The 17303-nt window shown below is 40.6% G+C and overlaps 1 protein-coding gene across 4 annotated transcripts in view; it reads left to right on the plus strand.

The window, feature by feature from the left end:
* LOC133562154 (receptor-type tyrosine-protein phosphatase U) overlaps nt 1–17303 on the plus strand; it is a 565556-nt gene that overhangs the window by 438041 nt on the left and 110212 nt on the right. For all 4 annotated transcript variants that reach the window (XM_061916074.1, XM_061916075.1, XM_061916076.1 and 1 more), the window contains one exon: nt 772–959. In XM_061916074.1, coding sequence (XP_061772058.1) covers nt 772–959 — 188 coding nt within the window. The remainder of the gene's footprint in view (nt 1–771; nt 960–17303) is intronic.

Consider the following 17303-nt stretch of genomic DNA (forward strand, 5'->3'; position numbering starts at 1 on the left):
TACTATCTATCTATCGATCCAAATACTGCATATTTCAGTTTTACTATAAAAAACAAAGTTGTCTTTGACAGAAACGGCATAAAATCTTATTTGTTTTACTTTATATCAACCTCAAGTTGATATAGAGATTTACTGTAAGCATTAAATTAAAAAAAATAATAATAATTTGACTTATTTTTAACATTTTAGTGATTGACAGGAGCCCTAAGAATTAAAAAAAAAAAAAATCCATATATTTTGTTATGGTTTGAAAATGAAAAATATCAATGCTTAAATTTTTCCGTGTGCGGCCATCTGTGGAAAAAGTTTGGACACCCCTGCCGTAAGTGAAATGGCCCCAAACCACTTCATTCGTAAAAATGAGTCAAAGTGAGATTGAAAACAGACATGTGCATTTTTGTTCACACCTGTACACGACACAGCCAGCAGTTCCAGCTCCAGCTAATAAGCCTCAGTAACACACGTAAGGAAATGAGTCTGAGTGAAGTCGATGGAAGTTGTGTGGAATGAAATGTAGACTGGACTTAAATGAAGGAGAGAATTTAAAGCATAAACCATCACAACAGCATGCACCATACACACACATACTTGTAGATATACGCTATATCCCATACTGCTTCACAAGATAATATACATCCCGGGTGAAACTAGTGTTTTTTCGGGACTGAATTAATAAGGATTGTATTGACATCATTGTTGTTTTTTTGTATGGTAAAACTTTAGAGAAGCTTGTTGACCCTAATCTTAAAACTGTGACCTGGCTTGTCACAGGTGATCCTCGTAGTTCGGTAAACGAAGCCAGCAGCCTGCTGGGAGGCTCCCCGAGGCACCCGTGTGGACGCAAAGGCTCCCCCTACCACACGGGGCAGCTCCACCCCGCCGTCCGAGTGGCCGACCTGCTCCAGCACATCAACCAGATGAAGACAGCCGAGGGCTACGGCTTCAAACAGGAATATGAGGTAAGACTATTTTCCGCTGCTCTCACCCTCCATGGTGTCCAAGTATGGCAACTGTTGGGGTCAGAATAGTAAAATGTGATTTAACATTTTTTTTATCCCAGCAGACAATTCCCACTTAGTCATGGTTGAATGGTTGTTTTTCTACAGTCTATGTGGTCAGTGATTGACTGGCAACTAGTCCAGGGTGTACCCTACCTCTCCAACCAAGTCAGCTGTGGTAGGCTCCAGATTACTTGTGAACCTGAACAGAATGATCAGTATAAAATGGATGAGATCCACGCTATGTAAGCAGTAACCTCCATGTTGAACCGCCACAAAGCGTAACAAGGCTGGAATGTTTTGGCGAATGTAAAAGTATTTGAAGTTATACAAAATACCTGCACATGGATCTGTAGCTTTCAGTGCAGCATATATTGTGAACATAAACGTTCTTCCATATACTGTAATTTAATTGTAACAGCGCAAGGTCACTGCCTGTTGGTTTTTCTGGAGGTTATTGCGTTTGACGATTTTTTTTTTTTTCACTGTTACACAATACCTAATCATTTGTACTGTAGATTTCATATATCCTTTCTTGTAATAGACCCTGACATATACTCTAGAGAGAAATATCTATCGTTCAGGCACATAGTGTTTAAAGGGGAACATTATCACAATTTCAAAAGGGTTAAAAACAATAAAAATCAGTTCCCAGTGGCTTGTTGTATTTTTTGAAGTTTTTTAAAGTGCTTGATTTTTACTATTTGCGATGCGACTATCCATTTCCCTGTGACGTCATACAGTGCTGCCAATGTAAATAAACAACGGCGAATACCACAGCAAGATATAGCGACATTAGCTCGGATTCAGACTAAGATTTCAGCGATTCAAGCGATTTAACAGATTACGCATGTATTGAAACGGATGGTTGGAGTATGAAAGTATTGAAGAAGAAACTGAAGCAATTGAGCGACTAGCTATTGACGCTATTCATAGCCATAGCATGGCCGAATAGCTGCGTTAGCATCGCCGGTAAAATGTGCGGACCAAACAATCAGGATTTTCGCATCTCGTGACACGGGAGCAACTTAAATCCTTCGATTGGTAAGTGTTTTTTTCGCATTAAATGTGGGTGGAAGTAAACGTAATATAGTTGCAAATGCATCTGCAGGTTGTCCATACATCTCTGTGCCATTTCTGCTTTAGCACCGCCGGTAAATAGCATGTTAGCATCGATTAGCGTAGCATGTTAGCATTGATTAGCTGGCAGTCAACATCAACAAAACTCACCTTTGTGAATTCGTTGATTTTATAGTTGCAAATGCATCTGCAGGTTATCCATACATCTCTGTACCATGTCTGCTTTAGCACCGCCGGTAAATAGCATCTTAGCGTCGATTAGCGTAGCATGTTAGCATCGATTAGCTGGCAATCACGCTGCAACCAAATATGTCTGATTAGCACATAAGTCAACATCAACAAAACTCACCTTTGTGATTTCGTTGAATTTATCGTTGCAAATGCATCTGCAGGTTATCCATACATCTCTGTGCCATGTCTGTCATCGCCGGTAAAATGTGGAGACACTTTGGCACATTCAATGGGGCCTGGCGGCAGATACTTTCGCATCTTCGGGCCAGTGGTGCAACTTGAATCCCTCCCTGTTAGTGTTGTTACACCCTCCGACAACACACCAACGAGGCATGATGTCTCCAAAGTTCCAAAAAATAGTACAAAAAACGGAAAATAACAGAGCTGAGACCCGGTGTTTGTAATGTGTTGAAAATGAAAATGGCGGCTGTATTACCTCGGCGACGTCACGTTCTGACGTCATCGCAAAAAGAGCGATAAACAGAAAGGCGTTTAATTCGCCAAAATTCACCCATTTAGAGTTCGGAAATCGGTTAAAAAAATATATGGTATTTTTTCTGCACCATCAAGGTATATATTGATGCTTACATAGGTCTGGTGATAATGTTCCCCTTTAAGACCTAGCCAATACCTGATTAAGTCAAGACTATTGGTTGGTATCAATACCAGAGTAACTCTCCATATGATAATACCACGCTATAGCCATTATGTGGTATAGGATATATACTATTATACCAGTCCTAATCAGGGCCACTGGTGAACTGCAGCCTTTCCCAGCAGACATAGCAGAGCAAGAGGCGGTGTTTGACATAGGCAAGATGTTGTAATGACATCATCGTCAAACTTGTATATATGGCTATGCCGCATTTGCAAAAGTGGGCAAATAAAACAAACATGTTTAGATTTAAAAATGTATTTCTTATGTCACTTTAAAAAAAAAAAAGTTTTAACACAAACATGAGCGTGTGAGTGCTTATAGAACGAGGAGGGGGTAACCGCAGCACCCTTTGCTCATTGGAAAGAGCAATACGTCCTTTCATTGTCAAGGTTGCCCAGAGTCTTCACTAGATTTCTCATTAGTCGCTAGAAGGTGCTTGATTATTCGATAATTATGGCGAAAAAATAGCAAAGTTGTCACAACTGACCCCTCCTGCCCTGTCTTCTTATTATCTGGCAGAAACAGAGCGGGTGTGTTCTCATTAGTGTTGTCGAAATATTAAAAAGACGAGCGATTTTTTAAGTCGTCATCTGTAATTAATCCATCCATCGATTTCCTACCGCATGTCCCTTTTGGGATCGTGCGGGTGCTGAAACCTATCTCAGCTGCACTCGGGCGGATGGAGGGGTACATCGTGGACAAGTCCCAACCTTATCGCAGGGCCAACACAGATAGGTAGACAACATTCAACAATTAAATATATATCTTGAAAACAAACACTGCAATATTTTTTTTTGTATTGTTTCCTAGACACAACCGAAAATAAACCTATTAAACATTACTGTATATACATTGCATCCTGAAAGTACTCCCAGGGCTTAACTTTTTTCATTTTTTTTTAATGTTACGGCCTTGTTCTCAAAATGTTATAGTCAATACCCCATACTGACTATGTGAACATTTTTGCAAATGTATTAAATATTCAAGACTTAGACTTCCTTTTGATTGTCATTCAAATTTGAACTTTACAGTACAAATAAGAACGAAATTTCGTTGCATTAGCTCTTGGTAGTGCAGGATAAAAAAAAAAGCAATAAGGTGCAGATATCAATCAATCAATCAATCAATGTTTACTTATATAGCCCTAAATCACTAGTGTCTCAAAGGGCTGCACAAACCACAACACAAACCACTACGACATCCTCGGTAGGCCCACATAAGGGCAAGGAAAACTCACACCCAGTGGGACGTCTGTGACAATGATGACAATGAGAACCTTGGAGAGGACTAAAGCAATGGATGTCGAGCGGGGTTAACATGATACTGTGAAAGTTCGATCCATAGTGGATCCAACACAGCCGCGAGAGTCCAGTCCAAAGCGGATCCAACACAGCAGCGAGAGTCCCGTCCACAGAGGAGCCAGCAGGAAACCATCCCGAGCGGAGGAGGGTCAGCAGCGCAGAGATGTCCCAAGCCGATACACAGGCAAGCGGTCCATCCTGAGTCCTGACTCTGGACGAGCTGTCCATCCTGGGTCCCGACTCTGGACAGCCAGTACGTCATCCATGGCCATCGGACCGGACCCCCTCCACAAGGAAGAGTGGGACATAGGACAAAAAGAAAAGAAACGGCAGATCAACTGGTCTAAAAAGGGAGTCTATTTAAAGGCTAGAGTATACAAATGAGTTTTAAGGTGAAACTTAAATGCTTCTACTGATATAAATAAATAGATTACTGTACAGATAGATACATTGCACTTTTTCACATGCGTTCATGTTTATGGATGTATGTTATATTGTCTTTTTTATTTCAGCGAGTTAATCCATTTTGGGGGGTGTAGAAGGATAACTTAATTATGATGCGTTCAAGAGTCTTACGGCCTGAGGGAAGAAGCTGTTACAGAACCTGGAGTTTCTGCTACGGAGGCTGCGGAACCTCTTCCTAGAGTCCAGCAGTGAAAACAGTCCTTGGTGGGGGTGGGAGAAGTCTTTGCAGATTTTCTGAGCCCTGGTCAGGCAGCGGCTTTTTGCGATCTCCTGGATAGGAGGAAGAAGAGTCCTGATAATGTTTTCCGCCGTCCTCACCACTCTATGGAGAGACTTCCAGTCTAAGGCATTGCAGGCTCCAGTCCAGACAGAGATGCTGTTGGTCAGCAGGCTCTCTATAGTGCCTCTGTAGAATGTGTTGAGAATGGGGGGAGGGTACATGTGTTAAAAAAACACATGTACATAAGTATTCACAACCTTTTGTCAATACTTTGTTGATTCACCTTTGGCAGCAATTACAGCCTCAAGTCTTTTTCAATACGATGCCACAAGCTTGGCACACCTATCTTTGAGCAGTTTCGCCCATTCCTCTTTGTAGCACCTCTCAAGTTCCATCAGGTTGCATGGGAAGCATTGGTTTTCATCCATGATGTCTCTGCACATTGCTGCATTCATCTTTCCCTCAATACTGACTAGTCTCCCAGTTCCTTCCACTGAAAAAAAATCCCGACAGCATGATACTGCCACCACTTTGCTTCACTGTAGGGAAGGTATTTATTGGCCTGGTGATGAGTGGTGCCTGGTTTCCTCCAAACTTGATGCCTGGCAATTTGTTTTGTCATGGTCTGAGAGTCTTTCAAGAAATGGCTTCCGTCTGGCCACTATATCATACAGGCCTGTTTGGTTGTTTGCTGCAGGGATGGTTGTCCTTCTGGAAGATTCTCCTCTCTCCACAGCAAAATGCTGTAACTCTTAAAGAGTGACCATCGGGTTCTTGGTCACCTCCCTGACTGGAGGCATCCTGGATGAAAACCAATTCTTCCCATCCAACCTGATGGAGCTTGAGAGGTGCTGCAAGGAGGAATGGGTGAAACTGCCCAAAGATCGATGTGCCATACTTTTGGCATCATATTCATTGTACCCATGATCTTGTCCTTTCGGTCATAACCCAAATCTCCTCCCGGGGGATCTCAAGGCATTCCCAGGCCAGCTGGGGGACATAGTCTTCCCAACGTGTCCTGGGTCTTCCCTGTGGCCTCCTACCAGTCGGACGTGCCCTAAACACCTCCCTAGGAAGACATTCGGGTGGCATCCTGACCAGATGCCCGAACCACCTTATCTGGCTCCTCTCACTGTGGAGGAGCAGTGGCTTTATTTTTAGCTCCTCCCGGATGGCAGAGCTTCTCACCCTATCTCTAAGAGAAAGCCCCTCCATCCGGCAGAGGAAACTCATTTTGGCCGCTTGTACCCATGATCTTGTGCTTTCGGTTATAACCCAAAGCTCATGACCATAGGTGAGGATGGGAACGTAGATCGACCGGTAAATTGAGAGCTTTGCCTTCCGGCTCAGCTCCTTCTTCACCACAACGGATCAATACAGCGTCCGCATTACTGAAGACGCCTCACCGATCTGCCTGTCGATCTCACGATCCACTCTTCCCTCACTCGTGAACAAGACTCCAAGGTACTTGAACTCCTCTACTTGGGACAGGGTCTCACTCCCAACCCGGAGGTGGCACTCCACCCTTTTCCGGGCTAGAAAAATGGACTCGGACTTGGAGGTGCTGATTCCCATCCCAGTCGCTTCACACTCAGCTGCGAACTGATCCAGTGAGAGCTGAAAATCCTGGCCTAATGAAGCCATCGATGACCACATCATCCGCAAAAAGCAGACCTAATCCTGCAGCCACCAAACCGGATCCCCTCAATGCTCTGACTGTGCCGAGAAATTCTGTCTATAAAAGTTATGAACAGAATTGGTGACAAAGGGCAGCCTTGGCGGAGTCCAACCCTCACTGGAAACGGGTCCGACTTACTGCCGGCAATGCGGATCAAGCTCTGACATTGATCATGCAGGAAGCGGACCGCCACAATCAGACAGTCCGACTCCCCATACTCTCTGAGCTCTTCCCACAAGACTTCCCGAGGGACACGATCGAATGCCTTCTCCAAGTCCACAACTTTATAATAAACACAAGTTTATTAGTAAAACATTTGCATAAAATATCTTCAAAAACTTTTCACATTGTCATTATGGGGTATTGTCTGTAACATGTTGAAAAAAACATGTATGCATTTAATTTTACAATAAAGCTATAACATAAAAAAAATTGGAAAAAGTTAAGTGTTTTGAACAATTTACGGCCGTACTATAGATTCACCAGGTCACAACATTAGGACCACCTCCTCCCTTTCCGATTGATACAAAGCTGCATAAAAAAATTCTGCTTGTAGCAGCATCCATGTCAATGCAATTTGCATGTTGGTGTTAATATGTGCATGCAGAGATTAGATGAAAATAATACTTTATCCTATGTTATCTTGTGGTTCCTCACAAGATAACATAACTGTACAGGTTATTGTCCATTTTTTTTTTTCGTGTAATGTGTTCTTCTATTCATGGTATTTTACTCTGGGCTGGCCCAAATTTAGCTGATTGTGATTTTGTATTCGATCTTTGATTTGCGGAATTTGAGTACATTTATAAATTTATCAAATGTGGTTTTATATCTTGTAGAACATGTTGCTATTATTAAAAAGTCCAATTGCATCTTGAAGTGCTGACTGTACTTAGTTGTAAAGTGAAAGTATCAATGTCTAATGTTGGTGCGTTGTGATATAATCTTGTCCTGTCAACAAATCGTATTTCATCTACATTGGCCACTCTTCCAAAAGGCAGACCAATGAGGCTTGGTCCATTCCCAGAGGTTTTGTACATTCTGTAGACAAAATGTGCTAACTTTGAAAACGTGCTTGACAGTAATAGTGAGTAGAGAGTTGGAGGATGCTATCAGTCCTGCTTTGACATCATCTGTGAACCCTTTGCACAGCCCTCAGAAATTAATTAGTGGTGTTAAAAGGCATCTGGATCACACTGAGGCTGAAGGTATAAATAAATCATCCACATTTCAGTCCAAAGATGAACTTGTGTCGTCGTGGCAAGACTGATGAGGTTAAATGTCTCAAGAGTCTTCATGAATCCCCTTTCCTCTGCCGACAGATGGAAGAGAATCAAGAGCGGAGTGAAGTCTTTTCTTAAAAGGATTCTGTATAATGCAACATAACTGTTCTATGATCTAAAAACAACCCACTTGACAAATATTTTTTGATGGAAGACACAGCCCAAGTCCCTCTTAATGTTTCCAACAGTCTTTTAGGTGCACTTGTTTGCTCATAACTGCCGAGTCAATATTTTGTTAGATTGCTTTTTTTAACAGAACAATGGATAAATGTTTCTCGGAATGCATCAGGAGCCCCTCTTCAGACTGCGTTTTAAAGCCATAATTTTCCATGTGGCTGTTCTATATACTGCAAATCAGGGTTACCCTGGGACGGCGTGGCGCAGTGGAAGAGTGGCCGTACGCAACCCGAGGGTACCTGGTTCAATCCCCACCTAGTACCAACCTCATCACGTCCGTTGTGTCCTGAGCAAGACACTTCACCCTTGCTCCTGATGGGTGCTGGTTAGCGCCTTGCATGGCAGCTCCCTCCATCAGTGTGTGAATGTGTGTGTGAATGGGTAAATGTGGAAGTAGTGTCAAAGCGCTTTGAGTACCTTGAAGGTAGAAAAGCGCTATACAAGTACAACCCATTTATAATTTATTTATTATTTACTCAACCAGGGTCAGGTTACCCAACCTTTTTTCCTCGAGGGACCGGTTTAATGCATGCATTATTTTCACGGACTGGCTTTCTACATGTGGCAGATAAAAATTGCCAAAAATGAGCAGGAAAAATTTGCTACAATCAGGCACATTAACGTTTTATTTGTCCATTAATGTGCACTTTCCCATGTACTATAACAGAGGAGTTGTAATATACATCTATTAAAAAGCTAATTGGTGTGTTTAGTGGAACAAGCGAAAGTGAAGTGGGAGGAAATGCGGTAGTTTATAAATTAATTATTGTTTCCGTGCGACCCGGTAGCAAATGTGTCACAGACCGGTACCGATCCATGGACCAGTGGTTGGGGACTACTGGCACCGGTAAGAAATGTCATCTTGGAGCTTCTGCTTTTCAAGTATCAGAAATGGGGAAATTATCACTGACTGACAAGTATCATAGCAACACTTCTTTTTCGAGACTCCATCCATCCCATTTATTTTCTACCGCTTGTCTATTATAGGGTTTCGGGGGTTGCACATGGGCGGAAGGACAAGACTCATTATTGGAAAAACATTTTGTAGACCAAAAAAAAAAGTGATTATAATAAAACTGCAGTGCAATAAACAGGGTACTAGTACAGTGTCTCTGTCTACTCCAGTGCAGTTTTAGTCCGCTCCAGTTCCAGTAACAGCTTTTTTTCCAAAGTCTCTGCTGAAACAACTCTTGTAATGAACATTCTTTACTGCGGTTAAGCAAACCTTCCATCTCATGTAAGTGATCAGTTTGTGGACTCGGTTGGTATGTTTTGGTGTGATTTGATATGGTCCATACAAGTTACAGTCAAGAACTTCAAAAAGTTACATTTCTACACTTCAACATATCTGAAAAAGAATAGGAAGAAGTCGAGATTATTTCATGCTACGTTACCATGTCTTTTACAGATAATTCAATCTTTTACATTGACAGGTTCAATTGAAATTTTGTCAAATGAATTTTTTCCACTTTTTGTGTGAAAGAAATGTGTTGAAACACATATTTACAGGCCACAGTTTGTACACCAGGCAATATCAAGCGCTTTACTGAAAATTACATAAAGGCAAAAAAAAAAAATTAAATAACTCACAAAAATAATCGTAATTTAAATTAAAAACATAATATAAAATCGTCACACAAACTGTTATGATTCCAATTAAAATAAAAGATTGTGGGTAAAATACTTATAATTGTCATATGCACAGTTAAATAAACGTGTTTTCAGCCTAGATTTGAACATTGCCAACGTTGAGGCCTCTCTCACATCACATAAACCAATAATCAATTAGCAATTATGAGTTAAGAAAACAAGAAACTTGTAAGAAAATAAGGATGAAAAAGTAACCTATTAATGATAAATAAACAATTTATTAGAATAAGTGGAGACATTAAATACAGACAAGTAATCAAAAATATTAATGATAATATTGGAATAAAAATGTGTACTAAATGGCCAAATTGTGAAGTAAAGATAAGCCTTTTTTATCTCTAAATCACTGGTGTCAAACTGAAGGCCCGGGGGCCACGTATAGCACGTCACAACATTTTATGTACCTTTCAAAAAGGACTTTCATCTTTCTTGATAAATGTAATTCAATTTAGATGTGGGATGTATGTGTAGTATTTTATCGATAACAATACCGATATTGATATTTGTTATAGATATCGGTATTCATTGGTACTTTTAATCGGTACTGTGAATTGTGAATTATATTTATATAGCGCCTTTCTCTAGTGACTCAAAGCGCTTTACATAGTGAAACCCAATATCTAAGTTACATTTAAACCAGTGTGGGTGGCACTGGGAACAGGTGGGTAAAGTGCCTTGCCCAAGGACACAACAGCAGTGACTAGGATGGCAGAAGCGGGAATCGAACCTGCAACCCTCAAGTTGCTGGCACGGCCACTCTACCAACCGAGCTATGCCGCCCCACTAGTACTGGTACTAGTTTATTAGTTTCATTATTTTTTCTATCATTGCTTTAATGTTTGTGATTATTCCAAGGTGATTATCAGATCCTGAGGCTGGGCGATATGCCAAAACAATATCATCCAATCTTGATAAATATGACCATTTTTTTTATTTTTTATTTAACCTGCTGGTTTAAAAGCATCTGTATTAAAATCTAGATGAATCAGGGATTAGTCCAACATTTTATTAACACTCCAATTACATAAAAAAGTAAACTAAATAAAACAAAGCACAATAACAAGCAGTAAAAAATGGATGGAAAGAATATAAAAATGTGCCAATAAATTAGAGTTGACATGCTTTTAAGTAAAATAAAGCACACACAAAGATGCATTTATTATTATTTTAACACTGGTGCTCCAACTATACTATCAGAAGTTTGCAAGTAATTACTAACTAACTAATGGAAATGAATGGTCCTGTACACAACCTTCTAAGACTGGCATTAGTAGCACGGTGTTTTGAATGTGACATCGCGCGCTTGTCATAGTTACGATGGTCAGCTAGATTAAAAAAAATTACAGACAGCATTATTATTATCCTAGAATTTTTACGGCCCTGTTGGGTCACACCAATTGCGAACCAGTACGGATAAATACCACTACTCTGTATGGATCCTTAATTTTGACAAACAAATGTTTAATACATGCAATTACAGCTCCCAACTCGATATTATTTGAAAGTTCAAACTGTTCAAACTATTCTAAGCTTTTTTTTTTTTTGTCACTGAAACCCTTTCTACATATAATTCTACACTAGCCAGACTAAAATACCTGCTTGTTACTTTGACGTCTGATTCCAAAGCAAGTGTTATATCAGTTTGTTTTAGTAAACCATGATAATAAACAAATCAAAAGGCTATTGTGTAACAATCAGTCCCACCATGGTTTTACCAGCAGTAAAATTGCCCCAGTGATGCAGGGGGGCATTTGATTAGGTAGACAGCCACCTTGTGTTAGAGTGCTGCACTGTCAGCTTGTTTCATTTGCAAATTACACTATTAAACACTGTCTTGATACGGTATGATGTATATATCACGCCTACACAGCTCATGGGGGAAATTCAGTCCTGTTCGGTTATTCGATCCAAATTAAACTGCATCAAAATTAACCTTACTCCGTAGGTGGTTGATGTGTCAGTCCTGTGATTGACTGCTGTTCTGTTGAGGCTAGACCCCGCTTCCCACAAATCATCCATTTGCAAATGAACAGAATAAAGCCATCCAGAAAACGGGCAGATGGATGTTCTTCTCCCAGCAAAGGGCTGACAATGTTCCACTATCAGCCTGCGAATGCTTGGAATCTTAAAGCTAATCCGTATAAGATGAGCTGACTGCCAGTGATTATGCAACTGAATTTGTATTCATAAGTGACAGAATTATCATAGATTTGCAGACCATGATTTAATGAGATTCAATCCAACATTTGGTCCATTTATCCATGTCAGCTATAGTGAATGGGCCTGAGTTAAAACTTTGCACACATTTTTGTATACACTACAAACACTGAAATCTAAATAAGATTAAATATCTCAAATAAGGGTGATATTTGCTTATTTTCTGTCTGATAAGATAAGTATTCTCACTAAGCAGATTTTATGTTAGTGTTTTACTTGTTTGAAGGGTTTTGGCCCTAAATTATTTCAGTAAGATACTACAGCTTGTTGCTGAGATTTTACGACCTATATTGAGTAAAACATGCTTGAAACTAGAATATCAACTGTTGCAAAGCTGTGTCATCAACACTACTTTTTTAAAGTAATTATTTCTTATTTCAAGCATGGAAAAAAAAATCATGACTTTGACACAATTCCATCCATCCATTTACTACCGCTTATTTCCTTTTGGAGTCGCGGGGGGGGCTGGTGCCTATCTGAGCTACACCCTGGACAAGTCGCCACCTCATCACAGGGCCAACACAGATAGACAGACAACATTCACACTCACATTCACACACTAGGGCCAATTTAGTGTTGCCAATCAACCGGGTGCATGTCTTTGGAAGTGGGAGGAAGCCGGAGTACCCGGAGGGAACCAACGCATTCACGGGGAGAACATGCAAACTCCACACAGAAAGATCAATTCCAGGCTCGGGCCTGGGATTGATCCCAGGACTGCAGGACCTTCGTATTGTGAGGCAGACGCACTAACCCCTCTGCGATCGTGAAGCCGACTTTGACACAATTGTGTCTCATAATTAAAACAGATGACAGCCAAAATGACTTTGCCGTTTTATTTTCAATGGAACAATAGAAAACACATACTCATATAGTAGTACAGTCGGCACACGGCAGTAAACTGACAGTTAATATTTAAACATTTAACATGTGACATTTCTAACAATTTTGAACAGAAATAGTTCATGCACATTCAGATGAATTTTTCAAAATTACAATTTAAACATTTTTAGCCGGGGGGCCGGGCTGTATATATGGGGGCTAATTGACTGAAAGAGCACACACTTTGCCCGATGGTCATGTTATCGATGGAAAAATGCATTTTTAGACAATATGATTTGCCTGAGCGACAAGAAGACCCCGAGAGTAACAAGCGGTTGCTTTGTTGCCTTCCATTAAGAACATTAAATTAATTTTTAGTATAAGTTTGCTGGTGTCAAGAAATGTAATGCCAAGCGCATATCATTATGTCAAGATAATGGCACTAGCATTTACCTAATTTAACAATAATTTTCAACATATTGAGCACAAAGGTCTCATATTTGTTTTTTCTACCAAGAAAAGTACAGTTGTTATTAGTGAGAATATACTTATTTTAAGGTATTTTGGGGTTCATTGAAGTTAAGTAATTTTACTTGTTTTGGAAAGTCTTGACAAGCCAAATTTTCTTGTTCTATTGGCAGATAATTTTGCTTAGTTCAAATAAAATACCCCTCATTTTTGTATTTGTTTTTTTCTTGTTTTTGAACACTGACTTTTTCTAGTTTAGCAATGGCTGCCCTCCCTTGAGGTGTACGATTTCAGCCACATTTTGAAAATCAATCAAAGTTAATTTATATAGCCCTTAATTGCAAGCGTCTCAAAGAACTGGCCAAGCCATAATGATATACTCGACTCAGATCTCACATCAGGGCAAGGAAAAACCCAACGTGATGGGATACAATTAGAAACCTTGGAGGGGACCGCAAATGTGGGGACTTTAGAGGTAGCTCCCTAAGATTAGCTTCCATGTCAGGTGCTCTGGCCCTGGGAATACACTTAATTATGGCTAGTTTGCTAAGCTGTATGTTTTGGGTGATAGAGTCCCTTATGACTAAGGTGTGGTGCCCGGTAGACTGGGGTGTAGGATTAGCTAAAGGGCTAAATCTATTATGCGTCTCAACCGGTTCACTGTTACTTGTAGGCCGCTTCGGGCTGCTACGAGCTGGGCTAATTAGCTGGCTACAGTTAACGCTAGATGTGTCCGCAACATCTAAAGTTTACGAGATTACTCCGCGGACACGGTCCTCTAGTTGGGCCAACCTATCCATGAGAACGGTGCACGAAGAGCAGAGAGCCATACTCTCGTTATTTCTTTCACCTAGTTGAGTTTTTGCTGTCTTCAGGGAAGTGGTCGCAACGTATGGGGGCAGATTCCTTCAGACCGACGCCACCTTCACCGCGCTAAGCTTTGTTAGCTTAGCAGCTGGCTAGCTGAGAGAGGGACGGTGAAACAGATAGCGGGTGATTTGCAAGTCAGATAAGACTAAGTATGTTTGGGAAGGAATAAAGAAAGCTGCAAAACAATTAAAAGCGCACAGATAGAAAGATAATACTTAACTTTTTTTAAGCTGACCATATTGCGAAATCCCAAAAAGAGGACACATATATGCGTGCCAAGGCGGGCAGCACGCCGAGGCCGGGACTAGGAGAACATTTGCCAATGATACTTGAACTTGCTTTATAAATAATATATTTATTTAAATAAAGCATTTTTTCTCCTCTGTTGACCGCAGTGTTGGCGCCAGGAATTTTTTAAATGGGGTCCCATGGACTCCATCAAGTCATAAAAATGGGGTCCCACAGTACATTTTTGGGGTCCCACTTTTTTGTAAGCGTTTTGAAAACAAATGATAAACATATGCATTGTCCTGTTATTTCTCACATTGTATAGTGTGTTTTGGAAAACGTTACTTAATTCATTAAAATAAATAATATCAATAAAAGACAAATCTGCATGCATATGTAAATTTATTCATTCACTCTCTTTCCTTCATGGATCTAAACTATACCGCTGCTGGTAGTTTTTTCAATGTTTTTTTAATAAGTTGTAAGTGTATTTATTTCAGTATAAAAGCGTAAAAAGTGTTTTGCTTGGGTCATGAAATGATGATAATGGTGTGCCAGGGCATACATACATTTTATATTTAATGCTTGAATATCTGGAGTCTACATCAACTTCAGATACATTCCTCATTTTAAAATGTTTTAGTTTTTTTTATGTTGTTTTGTTGTTGTTTGTTTTCTGCTCTTTTTTGTCAAACAAAACTATGTTTTTTTATGGCAAGCCCACAAAATATGCAAAATCTTACACCAAAAATATTTTTTAAAGTGGAATATTTGATGTGACGTAATCAGGGTTGAGGTGGGGGGCTAGGGGGTATCGGGGGTGTATATTGTAGCATCCTGGAGGAGTCAGTGTTGCAAGGGGTTCTGGGTATTTTTCCTGTTGTGTTTATGTTGTGTTACGGTGCGGATATTCTTCCGAAATGTGTTTGTCATTCTTGTTTGGTGTGGGTTTCTAGTGTGGCGCATATTTGTAACAGTGTTGAAGTTGTTTACACGGCCACCCTCAATGTGACCTGTATGGCTGTTGATCAAGTATGCCTTGATTCAAAATCGTTCCACTACCTCGCTCTCTTGCCCTCTCTGTCCCTCCCTCAAGAACGTTGCTGCTTACGCAAACCTTCATAATTTGTTTGGTTTTAAACTCCTTTTAACCCTGTACGTACATTGAAAGTACACGCAGCCTTGACCCAAAACGCCGGACATTTGAGGGATTTAAGAAACCCCGCCCGGACACCCCGGACAGTCCTGCAAAAGACGATATGTGTGGGGAAAAGAGGACGTATGGTCAGTCTAGCTTTTTTTTGCAACAGCGAGCAGTCACGGCAAACAGGAATCCTCAATAGGTCATTCTTTGGTGAATGGATGAGCTCACACCCTGAGGGAGGGAGAGGGGTGGGGGCGACATTCAAACATCCCCCCAGTAAACTGTCCCTGAAGGACAACACACAATTCACTCTTAAAAAAAAAAAAAATCAATCAATACATACCTTTTTTTGCCAGCGAATGCGTTTTGATGGAGTGTCTCCCTATCCAAGGAAATTGATGAGGACTATCATATTACACCGCCCTAGCAGGTGTAGGCTTTTATTTCCCTGAGGAATACCTGTGTTCTGTAAAAACATTGATCAATAATTTACGGTGAGTTGTAAGGGAGGCTGGGGTACGTGTGCCACTTGCTGTCGCTACACTTATGTTCTTGTCACAGAAACGTGAAAATAAACTCCACGCCAGCGGAGCCTCGCCAGGGAACTCAACACTTTCATTAGAGTAGAGACAGTAGAGAATCAGAGAGTGGCTTCTCAGTGCTCAGGTTAGGGAAGATGAGCCACTCCTGATGTCAAAGATGACCAATGAATCACAACCAGAGGTGGGTAGATTAGCCAGAAATTGTACTCAAGTAAGAGTACTGTTACTTTAGAGATGTATTACTCAAGTAAAAGTAAGGAGTAGTCACCCAAATATTTACTTGAGTAAAAGTAAAAAGTATGTTGTGAAAAAACTACTCAAGAACTGAGTAACTGATGGGTAACCTGTTCGTTTAATGATGACAGCAACAAGTAATGCACAAAAACATAAAAATAGCAATGAAATTCACCGCCAGGAATATCTCTTAAGCAACTAAAACAATAATATATATTAGATAATATATACTTGGTTTTACACTGTGTTGAAAAAAAATTTGAAAATGAATTTTACCTTTGTAACCTCATTATACTATCTTCTAAGTTTTATATACATAAATGTAAGTTTGTCAATACCCGACCTTTTTGTGCCTTTAAAAAAGATTTAGAACTCTACATTAAAACACTCCCTCTAACAACCAAAAAGCTGTGAAAATGATGATGCTGCGTTCCAAATTTAAGTTATTTAATGAGATTGAGTGAGCCTATGGCTTTGCACTTTGTTTATTTTTATCAATCAATCAATCAATCAAACAATGTTTACTTATATAGCCCTAAATCACTAGTGTCTCAAAGGGCTGCACAAACCACAACACGAACCACTACGACATCCTCGGTAGGCCCACATAAGGGCAAGGAAAACTCACGCCCAGTTGGACGTCGGTGACAATGATGACCCAGTGGGACGTCGGTGACACTGATGACTATGAGAACCTTGGAGAGGAGGAAAGCAATGGCTGTCGAGCGGGTCTAACATGATACTGTGAAAGTTCAATCCATAATGGATCCAACACAGTCGCGAGAGTCCAGTTCAAAGCGGATCCAACACAGCAGCAAGAGTCCCGTTCACAGCGGAGCCAGCAGGAAAACATCCCAAGCGGAGGCGGATCAGCAGCGCAGAGATGTCCCCAGCCGATACATAGACAAGCAGTACGTGGCCACCGGATCGGACCGGACCCCCTCCACAAGGGAGAGTGGGACATAGGAGAAAAAGAAAAGAAACGGCAGATCAACTGGTCTAAAAAGGGAGTCTACTTAAAGGCTAGAGTATACAAA

The sequence above is a fragment of the Nerophis ophidion genome, linkage group LG11 (assembly GCF_033978795.1).
Source record: "Nerophis ophidion isolate RoL-2023_Sa linkage group LG11, RoL_Noph_v1.0, whole genome shotgun sequence".
In the NCBI taxonomy this organism is placed as follows: Eukaryota; Metazoa; Chordata; class Actinopteri; order Syngnathiformes; family Syngnathidae; genus Nerophis; species Nerophis ophidion.